Below are 11,370 nucleotides of genomic sequence, written 5' to 3'. Positions count from 1 at the left end.
CGGGCGCCGCGGGGAAGGCGAGGTAAGAGTTTAACGGAGCAAGTGAGGGGCTCTGCTGGGAGAGCCGCCGGGGCGTCATTTTCTCACGGTCCGTCACTTTGTCACGGACCGATCACTTGATTCGAGAGCCACCACCGAGAGCTGCCTCAGTCACTTCGAGCACTGAAGCAGGAGCTTCAAGCGTGTAGAGACACAATCCAAAACCGTATTGAAAATGGAAGCAATGTTAAACTACGTAAGAACCCCTAAAATTTTACAAATGTAATGTTATTTGAACAAATGTGGATCATGGATGTTTCTGTTGGCTGGCTATACCACTTTGAACAAATTCTACAATGATCTGACTTTGGTGCATCATAGTTATTACGACATTATTCTTCAGCTTAGGTCTTGTGGTTTCACATTGCAAGCAACAGAATAAATTATCTTGTATAATGGAATGAGGTATCTTCTTTCCAGGTAGGAGAAAGATGCTGTAGCCGTTACAGTGCTGGCCAGTATCTTGAAGCACCTGCATATTTTTTTCTTAATCTGCCACAGACTTCCTCAGTGAAGTTGGGTAAGTCAAGCCCTGGTCCTCTGAAGGCACCAAACACCTACTAAGGATTTCCTTTTGTCTCCATTTTTCATCTTTAATGAAGAATTACGGTATTTATTTATATCAAGCAGATTTTCAGGGTAAAAATATTAAGGATTAGGAGCAGCTTGGATATTTGGCAGTGGGAGCTTGTTAGCTTTTCAAGAGTATTGCCTTGATTAAATAGCATACATAATTTAAATGCAGGATATAGTCCAGTTTAGCTCCTTGATAAAATTATCAGTTTATGATATAGTACTTCATGTTTTTAAAGTTAACGTTCAAGCAATAATTGCATATTAACATGGAACTGACCCCTGTAGCTGACTTTGTCAGCCACCAAGTAGGATTCATCATGGTATAAGACTTGGTTGTAGCTGAAGTAAATTAGCTAGTCCCACTCTACACTTCAGAAGCTTTGATATGCTTATTAGACATAATCATATCCCTCTCCTCATTGCCTAAGCTTTCAAAGCATGAGACAGAAAGTAAGTCTGCTGGAGGAATTTTACAGTGGCTGCTCTGATCTGTGAGGGTGTTTGAATGCTGATTCTGTAGCTTAAGTAAAGTGAAAATTATCTGAGTTGGTTCCCCTTTTTTTTTAAGGCAAAGCCCCTTACAGTATTTCCTCTCTCACTTGTGAAATGCAAAGTGCAATTGCTTCTGGCTTGCCTTTTTTGTGAGCCAGTTCAGCTGTAACAGCTGAGCCGGTATCTGACTAGCACAGCTGTGCTCCTTTAAAACAACAGACATTTTTTCTTATGAAATCCCAGGGATTCATGAATCTGTTCCTTTTCACTTCCTGCACTTATGCAGTTAACTTGCAATTAAATTGTTTGTTCAGAAGCGGTAATAAGATCTCTAAACCCATGAATCAAGAAGGAAAACTTGAGTTGGAATGTATATTGCATAGCCTCAGTATGGAGTTTGAAATCCATGTGCTGCTTAAAGGCTCAATAGAAGCAGGCTTTCCCAGGGCTGTAGTTTTGGGCTCTTTTTGTTTGTTTGTGTGTGTGTGTGTGTGTGTGTGTGTGTTAACTGAGAGGAATGCCTCACAGTTACAATTAAAAAGGCGTATTTATCACAGGTTTATGTACAATCTTACATTGCTACTTTAATTTTTCTAGGATAAATGGGTGTGTGTGACTTTTCCCCTTATCTAAAGCGGTTCCATGTCTTGTTTGGTAAGTTTGTATTTAAAAACCCTTGGCAGCCGTACCTTGTTACGCAGTCATACCTTAATGTGAAAAAGTTCTGGTGAAATGTCTTGCTTGAGGGGATTTCCACTGTGCTGAGATGTTTAAACTTCGTTGTATTAACTTTTGGTGAAGGACAGTGTTTAGTATCTCTTCTAGATCTGCCATGCATGTGCTCTATGCTATTTCTTAACATCTTGCTTGACCGACTTGTAGCAGAAAACTTTCTGAACTCTGCTTGTATGGGCTATTTTTGATGTTTTCCCACTGCGGCAACTCCACTAACACTCAGTTGTTTCTGTTCTCAAGGACTGTTCCTGTATTCTCCGTACACCAGTTGAATCAATCAGACCAGAAGAGCTATCTCAGAGCAGTGTCCATGAATGCCTGGTAAAAAGAAAATAGAAACATTAACTGGCAATGTTAAATACGAAGCTGGTGCATATTAAAAATAATCTCATTAGGGGGTACTTCTTAAAATGTTAACAGGAAAAATAACCAGAGTACTTCAGGGCTTCCACTCTGTAAGAAAACTATAGCCTAAGTGTTACTCTTAATGTTGTACCAGTTTAAAAACAAAACACACACACACATGAAAAGAGAAAAGGAGGCTGAGGGGAGACCTTAGCGCGCTCTACAACTACAGGGAGGCTGTAGTGAGGTGGGTGTTGGTCAATAGGATGAGGGGAAGTGGCCTCAGGGTGCACCAGGGCAGGTTAGGTTGGGCATTAGGAAAAATTTTTCACCGAAAGCATTGTCAATCGTTGAAACAGGCTGCCCAGGGAAGTGGTCGAGTCCTCATCCCTGGAGGTATTTAAAAGATGGGTAGGCAAGGTGCTTAGGGGCATGGTTTAGTGGTGGGATGGCAGTGTTAGGTTAACGGTTGGACTTCATGATCTTAAAGGTCTTTTCCAACCTAAACAGTTCTACGATTCTGTGGAAAAAAAAAACAAACCAAAAACCAAAACCCAGCAGCTCATAAAACTAAGTCTCAGTGCAATGGTAAAAGCACCAGCTTGAATATTCTGAGTACTTGATCTTAGCGTTCTAATTAATGATAGTTCTGTGTTAATTTTAAACATGTAAATGTTTAAAAATTACATTGTCATTGAGAACTGTTTTTCCTCACTGCTAGGCTGATTCTGATCTAGCCTGGATTACCCCATCTACAGGAAGGAATGGAATGGTATTTTGCTCTTCTAATGTCTCTCACTATGAACTCCAGCTGGAAATAGGTAACGTAAGTGTGCCTTAAAATATTTCTTGTTCCTGCAGATGCATGCTCTCGATAGGTTATTGCTAACTGCAGTAAATACTAAGTTTGGGAAATGTATTATCAGCTGGCTAGAACTATTCTCGTGTCTCCTTAGTTGAGAAAAGTGCAGAACATTGCTTATGTTTCAGTAATCACTTATTTTAAGATGTAAGACAGATCAGCAATTACCTGATTTTTTTTTTTTTTTCTTGGTGTTGGTGCACGTGCATGTCAGTTTTCTAAATCTGTGGTATGTGGACAATACAGCATTAAGTAACATCATGTCTTGTCACTTGGCTGCCTCAGTTGATCGTCCCAAGGATGGGAATCCTACTGTCCATGCATATGTATATGTGAATATGCATGCTAAAAGTGTTGTTCATTTAGATGTATAATTGATACTGACAAATGTTTAAACATTTTTAGTTGTTCTAAAAATAGCAGAGCCATGCTTCAACTAATTTACTGGGTATATCTTGCTGCAACTACTTAAGTTCTTGACATTCTTAAAGAAAAGGTCATGCTGCTATCAATTGTAATTTTAGAACTGTAAAATTATCTCTAAATATGAAGGAAATTATGTGGTGGATTATTATATTTTCCAATGTTAAGGTATCCACTTCTGGTTTCAGGAAGGAGGTTCAACAACTTAACTTCAGTCTACCTTGCACGGCATACACCTACAGGAATGCAAGTTGCTGTGAGAATCACAGACCTAGAAAACTGCTCTGAAGAGCATTTGAAAGCCTTACAGGTAAAGCAACAGCATTTCTGCACAAGTCTTAATGAAGACAGTAGTTAATACATACGAGGTTACTAAACAGAGGTAGCCTTTATGTTTGTACTGTGTCATTTCAGTCAAGTTTTTCCTTCAAAGGAGTAGAATATAAACAGAAAGCATGTGTAAATTTGAGAGCTGCTTTCTGAAGAGAACAGCTGACAAGTGTGTTAGAAATACTTCTGTAATTGTACAACTTCTTCTTTGAAACATGTTCTGTATTCTGCATTTAACACCAAAACTTCAGACTATGAGCAAACTAGATTTACTTCAGACAAGTAAGAATATAGGCAAGCTATTTACATTCCTATTGCAGGCTATGCACATCACCTGCAACTTCATATAAACACACACAGGGAACAGTTCCTTCTACTGATTACTGACATACTTAATGCTCTTAGTAAGACTCTTGTATTGTGGTTAACACATCCATTTTTATTTAATTCCGTAGAATGAGGTGGTTTTATCCCACTTTTTCCAGCATCCCAACGTAATGACGCTTTGGACAGTGTTTACAGCTGGTAGTTGGCTTTGGGTCATCTCCCCATTCATGGCCTATGGTAAGAACTGTTAACGGCAATTTTGGAATTGGAAAAAGAGCTGATACAATTTGGACCACATGGTCCATGAGTGGTTTTTTTTTAAGCATCTTTTGTCTTACAGAAAAACCAAACTTTCCCAAATTTTCCCATTTTGTTTAGAGAAGTCTTCTGTCCATAATCTTCCTTCCCAGTGGAGATTAGTATTTGAACTGCATTAAATTGCCCTTAGTCCTCCTAACACCCACTATGAGAGGGATGATAATCGGGGGATCTATTTGACTTTATGCAATTTTCAATTTTGCCAACAGAAAACTTGTCTGGATTGAATACAGGTTTGGCATAGACTTTCAGTTAACAGAAGCATGACTTGAGTGCAGTCTTTGCCTGATGGATACATCAGTTGCATCCATCTAATTGTTCTTGATGTACTATGGTCAATATAGACGAGAATGATGTGTACAGTGAAGCAAGCATAGACAAGTAGTTTAACAAGACTTGTTAGGCTTAGCTAGTTTTTTTTTTCACTTCCAGGTTCAGCTAGACACCTGCTGAAGACTTACTTTCCTGAAGGAATGAGTGAAGCTTTGATAGGAAACATTCTGTTTGGTGCAATCAGAGGATTAAATTACATGCACCAGAATGGCTACATCCACAGGTAGGAGAATGTGAATAGGTAGTAATCAGATTACAGCATCCAGTTTACTAAGTATTTAGTTTCACTTCAAAACTAATTCTCAGCTTAAGTGTTATCTCCTTTCTTTTCCTATATACCTTTGTACATCAGTGCAGAAACGTTTTTCTCAATAATACAGCAGAACCAAATTTGTAGAAGCTTAACAAGAATGGTATTCATACATTATTTAAAGCTAATTGTTACAGGATTATACATCTGTCTGGCTTTGTCTCTTTGAAGTGGGAGAATCAGAGTTGTAGAAAGGGCTTCCTTACTTTACACCCTTTGAAGGGGAATAGAGCCCTTCTATTTCTGTTTCTGGCAGTTTCTTCTTGCTGATCATCTCTCCTATCTCTTGGCACTGTATTAAAAAGACAACCCATACTGAGCGAAGAATTTACATGAAAATAATCTGCTAAGTAGAACAGCATGCTAACATCTCAGTATAAGTTAATGAAATATGAAAGCCTTTCTACTCTAGTAGTGCTTTGAGTAATTCTTATAACTAAAATTTACCACTTTATGTTACAGGAATATTAAAGCTAGCCACATTCTGATTTCAGGGGATGGGCTGGTTTCTCTCTCTGGCTTAAACAACCTCTACAGTTTAATTAGCAATGGACAAAAGTCAAAGGTGGTATATGATTTCCCCCAATTTAGTACATCCGTGCTTCCTTGGCTGAGTCCTGAACTACTGAGACAGGTTAGTATAAATTACACTTCATTTTTCCTATTCAAAGTTACTGGAAGTACTCAACTTCTAACTTAAGTATGCTTCTAGAAGTGCAATGGAAGCTGTTGAACCGCAACTTTTTAAAAGACATAGACATACTGAATTTGTAATTCTCCAAAAGAGAACTGGTTTTAAAGCTGTTGGTAAGGTGGTGCTGTATTAAGTCTTGTTACCTGACCTTCCTGAAAACTACTGCAGATCCTAAAACTTCAGTACAACCATCAGATTTCTGAACAAAGCCTGAGGTTTTACAATTTAATTGCCTCAATCCTGATTACAAGGTATTAGAATCTTGTCCTGAAACAGACACTTTTATTTTTGTTGTCACTGCTCAGTGGCATCAGTGATCCAGTAGAGTTTTCTTTTTCTCACAGGATTTGTCTGGGTATAACATGAAATCTGACATTTACAGCGTGGGAATTACAGCATGTGAATTAGCAAATGGACACGTTCCTTTTCAAGATATGCCTCGCACTCAGGTATGACACTAAACTCTATTTCTACTTCAAAACACTCTGAGCTTTATTTTGTTTTACTCAGAGAAACCAATGCTATTACTGCTGAAATGGAGGCTGCTTTTTGTTATTTCAAATATGCGTGCTTCTTTCTAGATCAAATAATCCTTCCACTCCTGGAGTTTCACAGCTTCACAGGTCTGGATAGCTACTGGACTCTTACACTGCTGTTCCTTTCTACTAGATGCTGCTACAAAAGCTGAAAGGTCCCACGTATTGTCCTTGGGACATAAATACCTTTCCCCGTGGGGAATCCAGGATAAAGAATTCCCGGTCAGGTGTTGATTCTGGAATCGGTGAGAGCATGACACGCACAATGACCAGTGAAAGACTACAAATTCCCTTTTCCAAAACGTTTTCACCTGCTTTCCACAACTTGGTAGAACTTTGTTTGCAACAGGACCCTGAGAAAAGGTAACCTTCTGGTGAAAACTAATTTTCTGTCACTTCAGTCTAAGACCAAGGCCCACAATTTAGGATACAGTAATCAGTTGAATACTGTTAAAGTCAGAATTTCAGACCAGAGGTACTATGCAAAACACTACGCTTACCTTTGGTTTTGTAATTTAAGAATTATCTTGTCTGATAAAGGAACCATTATTTTAAAGTAATTTGACCCCTGAATTTCTTGTAATGTGAATGTACTTTGCAACAAGTAAAATTAACTTTTAAACATGTACTTTGTCCAAGAAAAATCAGAAATCTGAAATATGTTTTCAGTACTATGTCTCCTCTGAATGAGGCATTAAATTCCTCGTTAAACAGAAAAGTGAATAAGCCTTTAAAAAAAAAGATTTCTTTAGTAGTGCCTTCACTACAAATTGATGCATAAAATGTAGGAATTCCGTGCTGCTTTTCTCACGGTTCATATTTGTCCTGTGGATGAAAAACCACAGGGCTTAAATTGATTTGTCAGTTTGGCCCATTTTCCAAAAGCAGTATTTTTCTTTCTAAAACATAATTATATTGTTTATTTTATGATTCAGGCCATCAGCAAGCAGTTTGCTTTCGCATACGTTCTTCAAACAGGTGAGTTTACTACATTTTGTTAAATGACACAGCTATAACTTAACTAAGCTACAAAATCTTAAGAGTTGGATTACAAAATAAAGTTAGCTGGAGCCAAAAACCATCCTGTAACAGCATACCTGCTTCAGACAATTTCTTTTTTATCAAAATGATACTGATAAGAGTATAGGAAGCATAACAGTAATGCATTTCCCCTTTGATAAAGTTAGTTTAACTTAAGTCAGCCTAACTAATAAGAATAATGGTTAACATTCTTAATTAAAAGCAGAAAAACTGCATAGCTAATTTAATTAGTCGTGAAAGACTAATTCAACATACTCTTGAGGGAGGGAAACTAAACCCTTCATCCTGTTATTTTCAATGTTGTAACATGGCTCTGATTTCACGTGCTTTTAATGAAGTCAGATGCAAGGTTATGCTGACTTTTATTTGCAGCCCTGTTTTAACTTTTCTTCTTTCTAGATAAAAGAACAAACACAGAATTCACTACTGTCTCTATTACCACCTCCTATTCAAAATAACACATCAGAGTTCTTGGCACTGCCCTCAACGGCAGTTGGGACTGAATTTGGACATATTACTGCAAATCAAGATGATACAGACTGGGAATTCTAAATAAATACCAAACAATCATACCTCTCCTATGCTTCAGAGAAGAAAAATGTGATTTGTATTTGCTGCTTTAGTTTGTGTAGAGTTAAAATACAATTAGACAAGGTATACTTGAAAATGCCATTGAAGTGGCCATATTTCATTAACTACTTCCTCTGTTGGCATCATGAAGTACAGTGTGCCTCACTTTCTGACTGCAAGGAAAACTGTATATAGAGAATGGCTGAATGCTTATCTCCCTCTTTCAAAATATTTCTTAACAAGAGAGTTCCTGCTGTAAATTTACACTGTATTTTCAGCTCATATTGCTGCAGTCCATGTGCCTTTCTGAATTCAGGCTTGGGTTTTGTCTGTGACCTTAACTTAAACAAACTATTTGTCTTTTCATTATCACCCAGATTATTTGGTAAGGAGAAATCCTCCATTTCCAAGTCCAAATTTGAAATTGCACAAATTACTTGCTTATGCAAATAAATGTTTTTCTTTTCATGCATCCTAAAAGGCATTTTTCTCACTTGATGTACGACAGCCACAAGTTAGCTATGCATTATTTTTCATGCAGTTTTAATACTGTGTGTTTCCCAAAGAAGTTACTTGAAGATGTGACTCATGTTCTTGCATTTGTCTATGTTCTTAGTACAAACTTGTGCTTTTGCATCTCCATTTATTGTTGTGTCATTTTAGCAATTAATCTGAGGACCTCCTACTATGCAAAGTAAGTCTCAAGTTGTAACAAGTACAGGTTAATTTTGAAGAATCGTATTAAATAATCTAAAGTTACTGTACATATTTTTATTTATGCTGTATTCCTGTTCACCACCAGAACTTACCAGAACCTAATACTGTTTTCTTAAAAGAATAGGCAACACGCAGTCAGCTGCACTGGCACTGCTGCTGGCAAACAAACCTCTTCTGCAAGACACAGTTAAATTCCCATTCAGCCATAACAAGAACCTAGTAAACCCTGTAGGATCCTAGTGAATTTATCTGTTCTAAGTCAGATGAAAAACTGCCTTTCTTCTCCCTACAATTCAGTAAGTTCTCATCTCTCATACTGTACCAGGCAACTCAAGCTGAACAAAAGCAGCTTCTTTTGAAAAAAGCTACATATTCTCATCGTGTTTTAGCAAAAGTTGTGTCCCAAAGCCACTAGTACTTTACTGATGTAAAAATGTATAAATAGATATTAAATGAATATATTCTAAATTTTCAACATAAACAACATTCTACATTAAGTCAAGTCTTCCATAGCTGAGCTGGTCTGCAGCCAACCTCAAGAATACTGCTTTGCCAGCAGCTTCACTACAAAGCCTTGAAGACCAAATGACCAAAACGCAAGCCTGAGACAGACACAAAACTCCCAACGACCACCTTAAAGTATTAACAAAAAAGTTGATTTCTACTCATTATGCTGTGAAGAGAGCTCTATATTTCAAAATCTAATACATGAAACTTAAGATTAAAAACCTTTCAATAAACTTACCCTATCTGTCTTCATTTATTTCTGTAATTCTTGTACTTCTGTTTTCACCATAGTCCATAACAACAGCTTCTTGTTACTGCGGGAAAGAAGTTTCATAGTTATGTCAGTCATTAGGTATGAAAATAGTTTTCTAAACTACAAAATTACTCTGATCATAAAAATATCAGTAACTTAATTATGCACTCTTTTTAAAAGAAACAAACTGCAGAAAATTTCAAGGCAGCTTAACTGCTAGTATTGGGGGTGCTGGTGGATGAAAAGCTGGACATGAGCCGGCAATGTGCACTGGCAGCCCAGAAGGCCAACCATACTCTGGGCTGCATCAAAAGAAGCGTGGCCAGCAGGTCGAGGGAGGTGATTCTGCCCCTCTACTCTGCTCTGGTGAGACCTCACCTGGAGTACTGCGTCCAGCTCTGGAGCCCTCAGCACAAGAAGGACATGGAAGTGTTGGAGCGGGTCCAGAGGAGGGCCACAAAAATGATCCAGGGGCTGGAGCACCTCTCCTATGAGGACAGGCTGAGGGAGTTGGGCTTGTTCAGCCTGGAGAAGAGAAGGCTGTGGGGAGACCTGATTGCGGCCTTTCAGTACCTAAAGGGGGCCTATAGGAAAGATGGGGAAAATCTTTTTAGTAGGGCCAGCAGTGACAAGACAAGGGGTAATGGTTTTAAACTAAACCAGGGCAGGTTTAGACTAGATATAAGGAAGAAATTCTTTACAATGAGAGTGGTGAAACACTGGAATGGGTTGCCCAGAGAGGTAGTGGAGGCCCCATCCCTGAAAACATTCAAGGCCAGGTTGGACGGGGCTCTGAGCAGATCTAGTTAGCGGTGTCCCTGCTCCTGTGGGGGGGTTGGACTAGATGACCTCTAGGGGTCCCTTCCAACCCAAAACATTCTATGATTCTATGATTTGCAAGCTTCTCTTGAAATAGGGCCATGCACTCTCTCTCTATAAAAATGAACTTGGATACTAATAACAAAGTCAGTACAAATTGATTTAAACAACCATGTGTTCCAGTGGAGTTACTTTGCTGCTGTCTCTTTCTGTGAAAAAAAAATTTAATTACTTATTTTTAAATACTGATCCACCTTCTGTACTAACATAACTTTTAAGACACAAATGAAATACAGCGTTTTAAGTTAGAAAGCTCACAAGTCTTTACTGTTAGAGCTATTGCTTTTCAACAACTACAATATTTTCAAACAAAGGCAATTAGGAGGCACTGTGACTTCTAGTAATTTTTAGAATAACCAGAAAAACTTGAAACTAGACACTGGATTATGTTTGCTGAAAGGTTTGCTGCAGTTTTGGTCATTAACTGTGATACTTTCTATTAAGGAGTAATGCAAAATAAGAAATACCAGTTAACAAAAAAAATTATACATCATATTGTTAAGGAGGTTTCAACTATCTGTCACTGAAAAGTTCTTGGAAACAACTGTGTTCTACTGAAAAGCTGAAGTTTTTGTATACAGTTAAGTGTTTTCAAAATCTGAGATGATCTGCATTGTTAAGATTCAAGTTGCAGAGACCTTCTATTCCAAGCTGACATAGTTCTAAGCACAATAATTTTTCTTTTTTGGAGCACTTGTTTACTCACTGTTACTCATACCAATATTATCAGCATATGAACTAGGTATCGTCCTATCAGCATACCAGTGTTATCAGCATACAAACTAGAACTGAACTTGGACTTGAAATGTTCAAGTATCTTACATTTAGGCTCAATGTGAGGTGTTTTCAAAGGGGCTTCTAAAACTTTTATACGTTTACAAAATTTCATGGTGAATGAAACAGACATTTTTAGCTTGGTTACTTTTGCAATACTGTGAAAACAAGTTGGGTTTTTTTCTGCATTTAACACTACATAAAATATTGAAATACCTGTAACAATAGAAAACTTAGGGAAATTAACATTATCCTGAATATATGCTCAATGCTGTTAAGCTTCTTACTGTCTTGGTCTGATACCACAGC

At 37.8% G+C, this 11,370-nt stretch overlaps 1 protein-coding gene across 4 annotated transcripts; it reads left to right on the top strand.

Annotated features, from left to right (window-relative positions):
* Window positions 1-15: 15 nt before the first annotated feature.
* Window positions 16-9,327, top strand: STRADB (STE20 related adaptor beta). 4 transcript variants are annotated; one of them, XM_035899093.1, is made up of 12 exons: window positions 16-235; window positions 460-1,761; window positions 2,083-2,163; window positions 2,909-3,008; window positions 3,661-3,782; window positions 4,258-4,366; window positions 4,880-5,003; window positions 5,553-5,724; window positions 6,129-6,233; window positions 6,454-6,683; window positions 7,256-7,298; window positions 7,761-9,327. In XM_035899093.1, exons 2-12 carry the CDS (start codon window positions 1,750-1,752, stop codon window positions 7,911-7,913), a joined length of 1,251 nt encoding a protein of 416 aa, XP_035754986.1. In that variant the 5' UTR covers window positions 16-235; window positions 460-1,749; the 3' UTR covers window positions 7,914-9,327. The 4 variants fall into 4 exon arrangements, with proteins under 4 accessions (XP_035754986.1, XP_009641847.1, XP_035754987.1 ...); XM_009643552.2 differs by having other exon boundaries at window positions 16-559; window positions 1,705-1,761; XM_035899094.1 differs by having other exon boundaries at window positions 16-1,761; window positions 4,288-4,366.
* Window positions 9,328-11,370: the final 2,043 nt, after the last annotated feature.

Source organism: Egretta garzetta, unplaced genomic scaffold (assembly GCF_000687185.1).
Source record: "Egretta garzetta isolate BGI_Z169 unplaced genomic scaffold, ASM68718v1 scaffold297, whole genome shotgun sequence".
NCBI classification, from domain to species: Eukaryota; Metazoa; Chordata; class Aves; order Pelecaniformes; family Ardeidae; genus Egretta; species Egretta garzetta.
The sequence above is the reverse complement of the archived record's forward strand: the minus strand, read 5'-3'. Positions and strand labels throughout refer to the sequence as shown.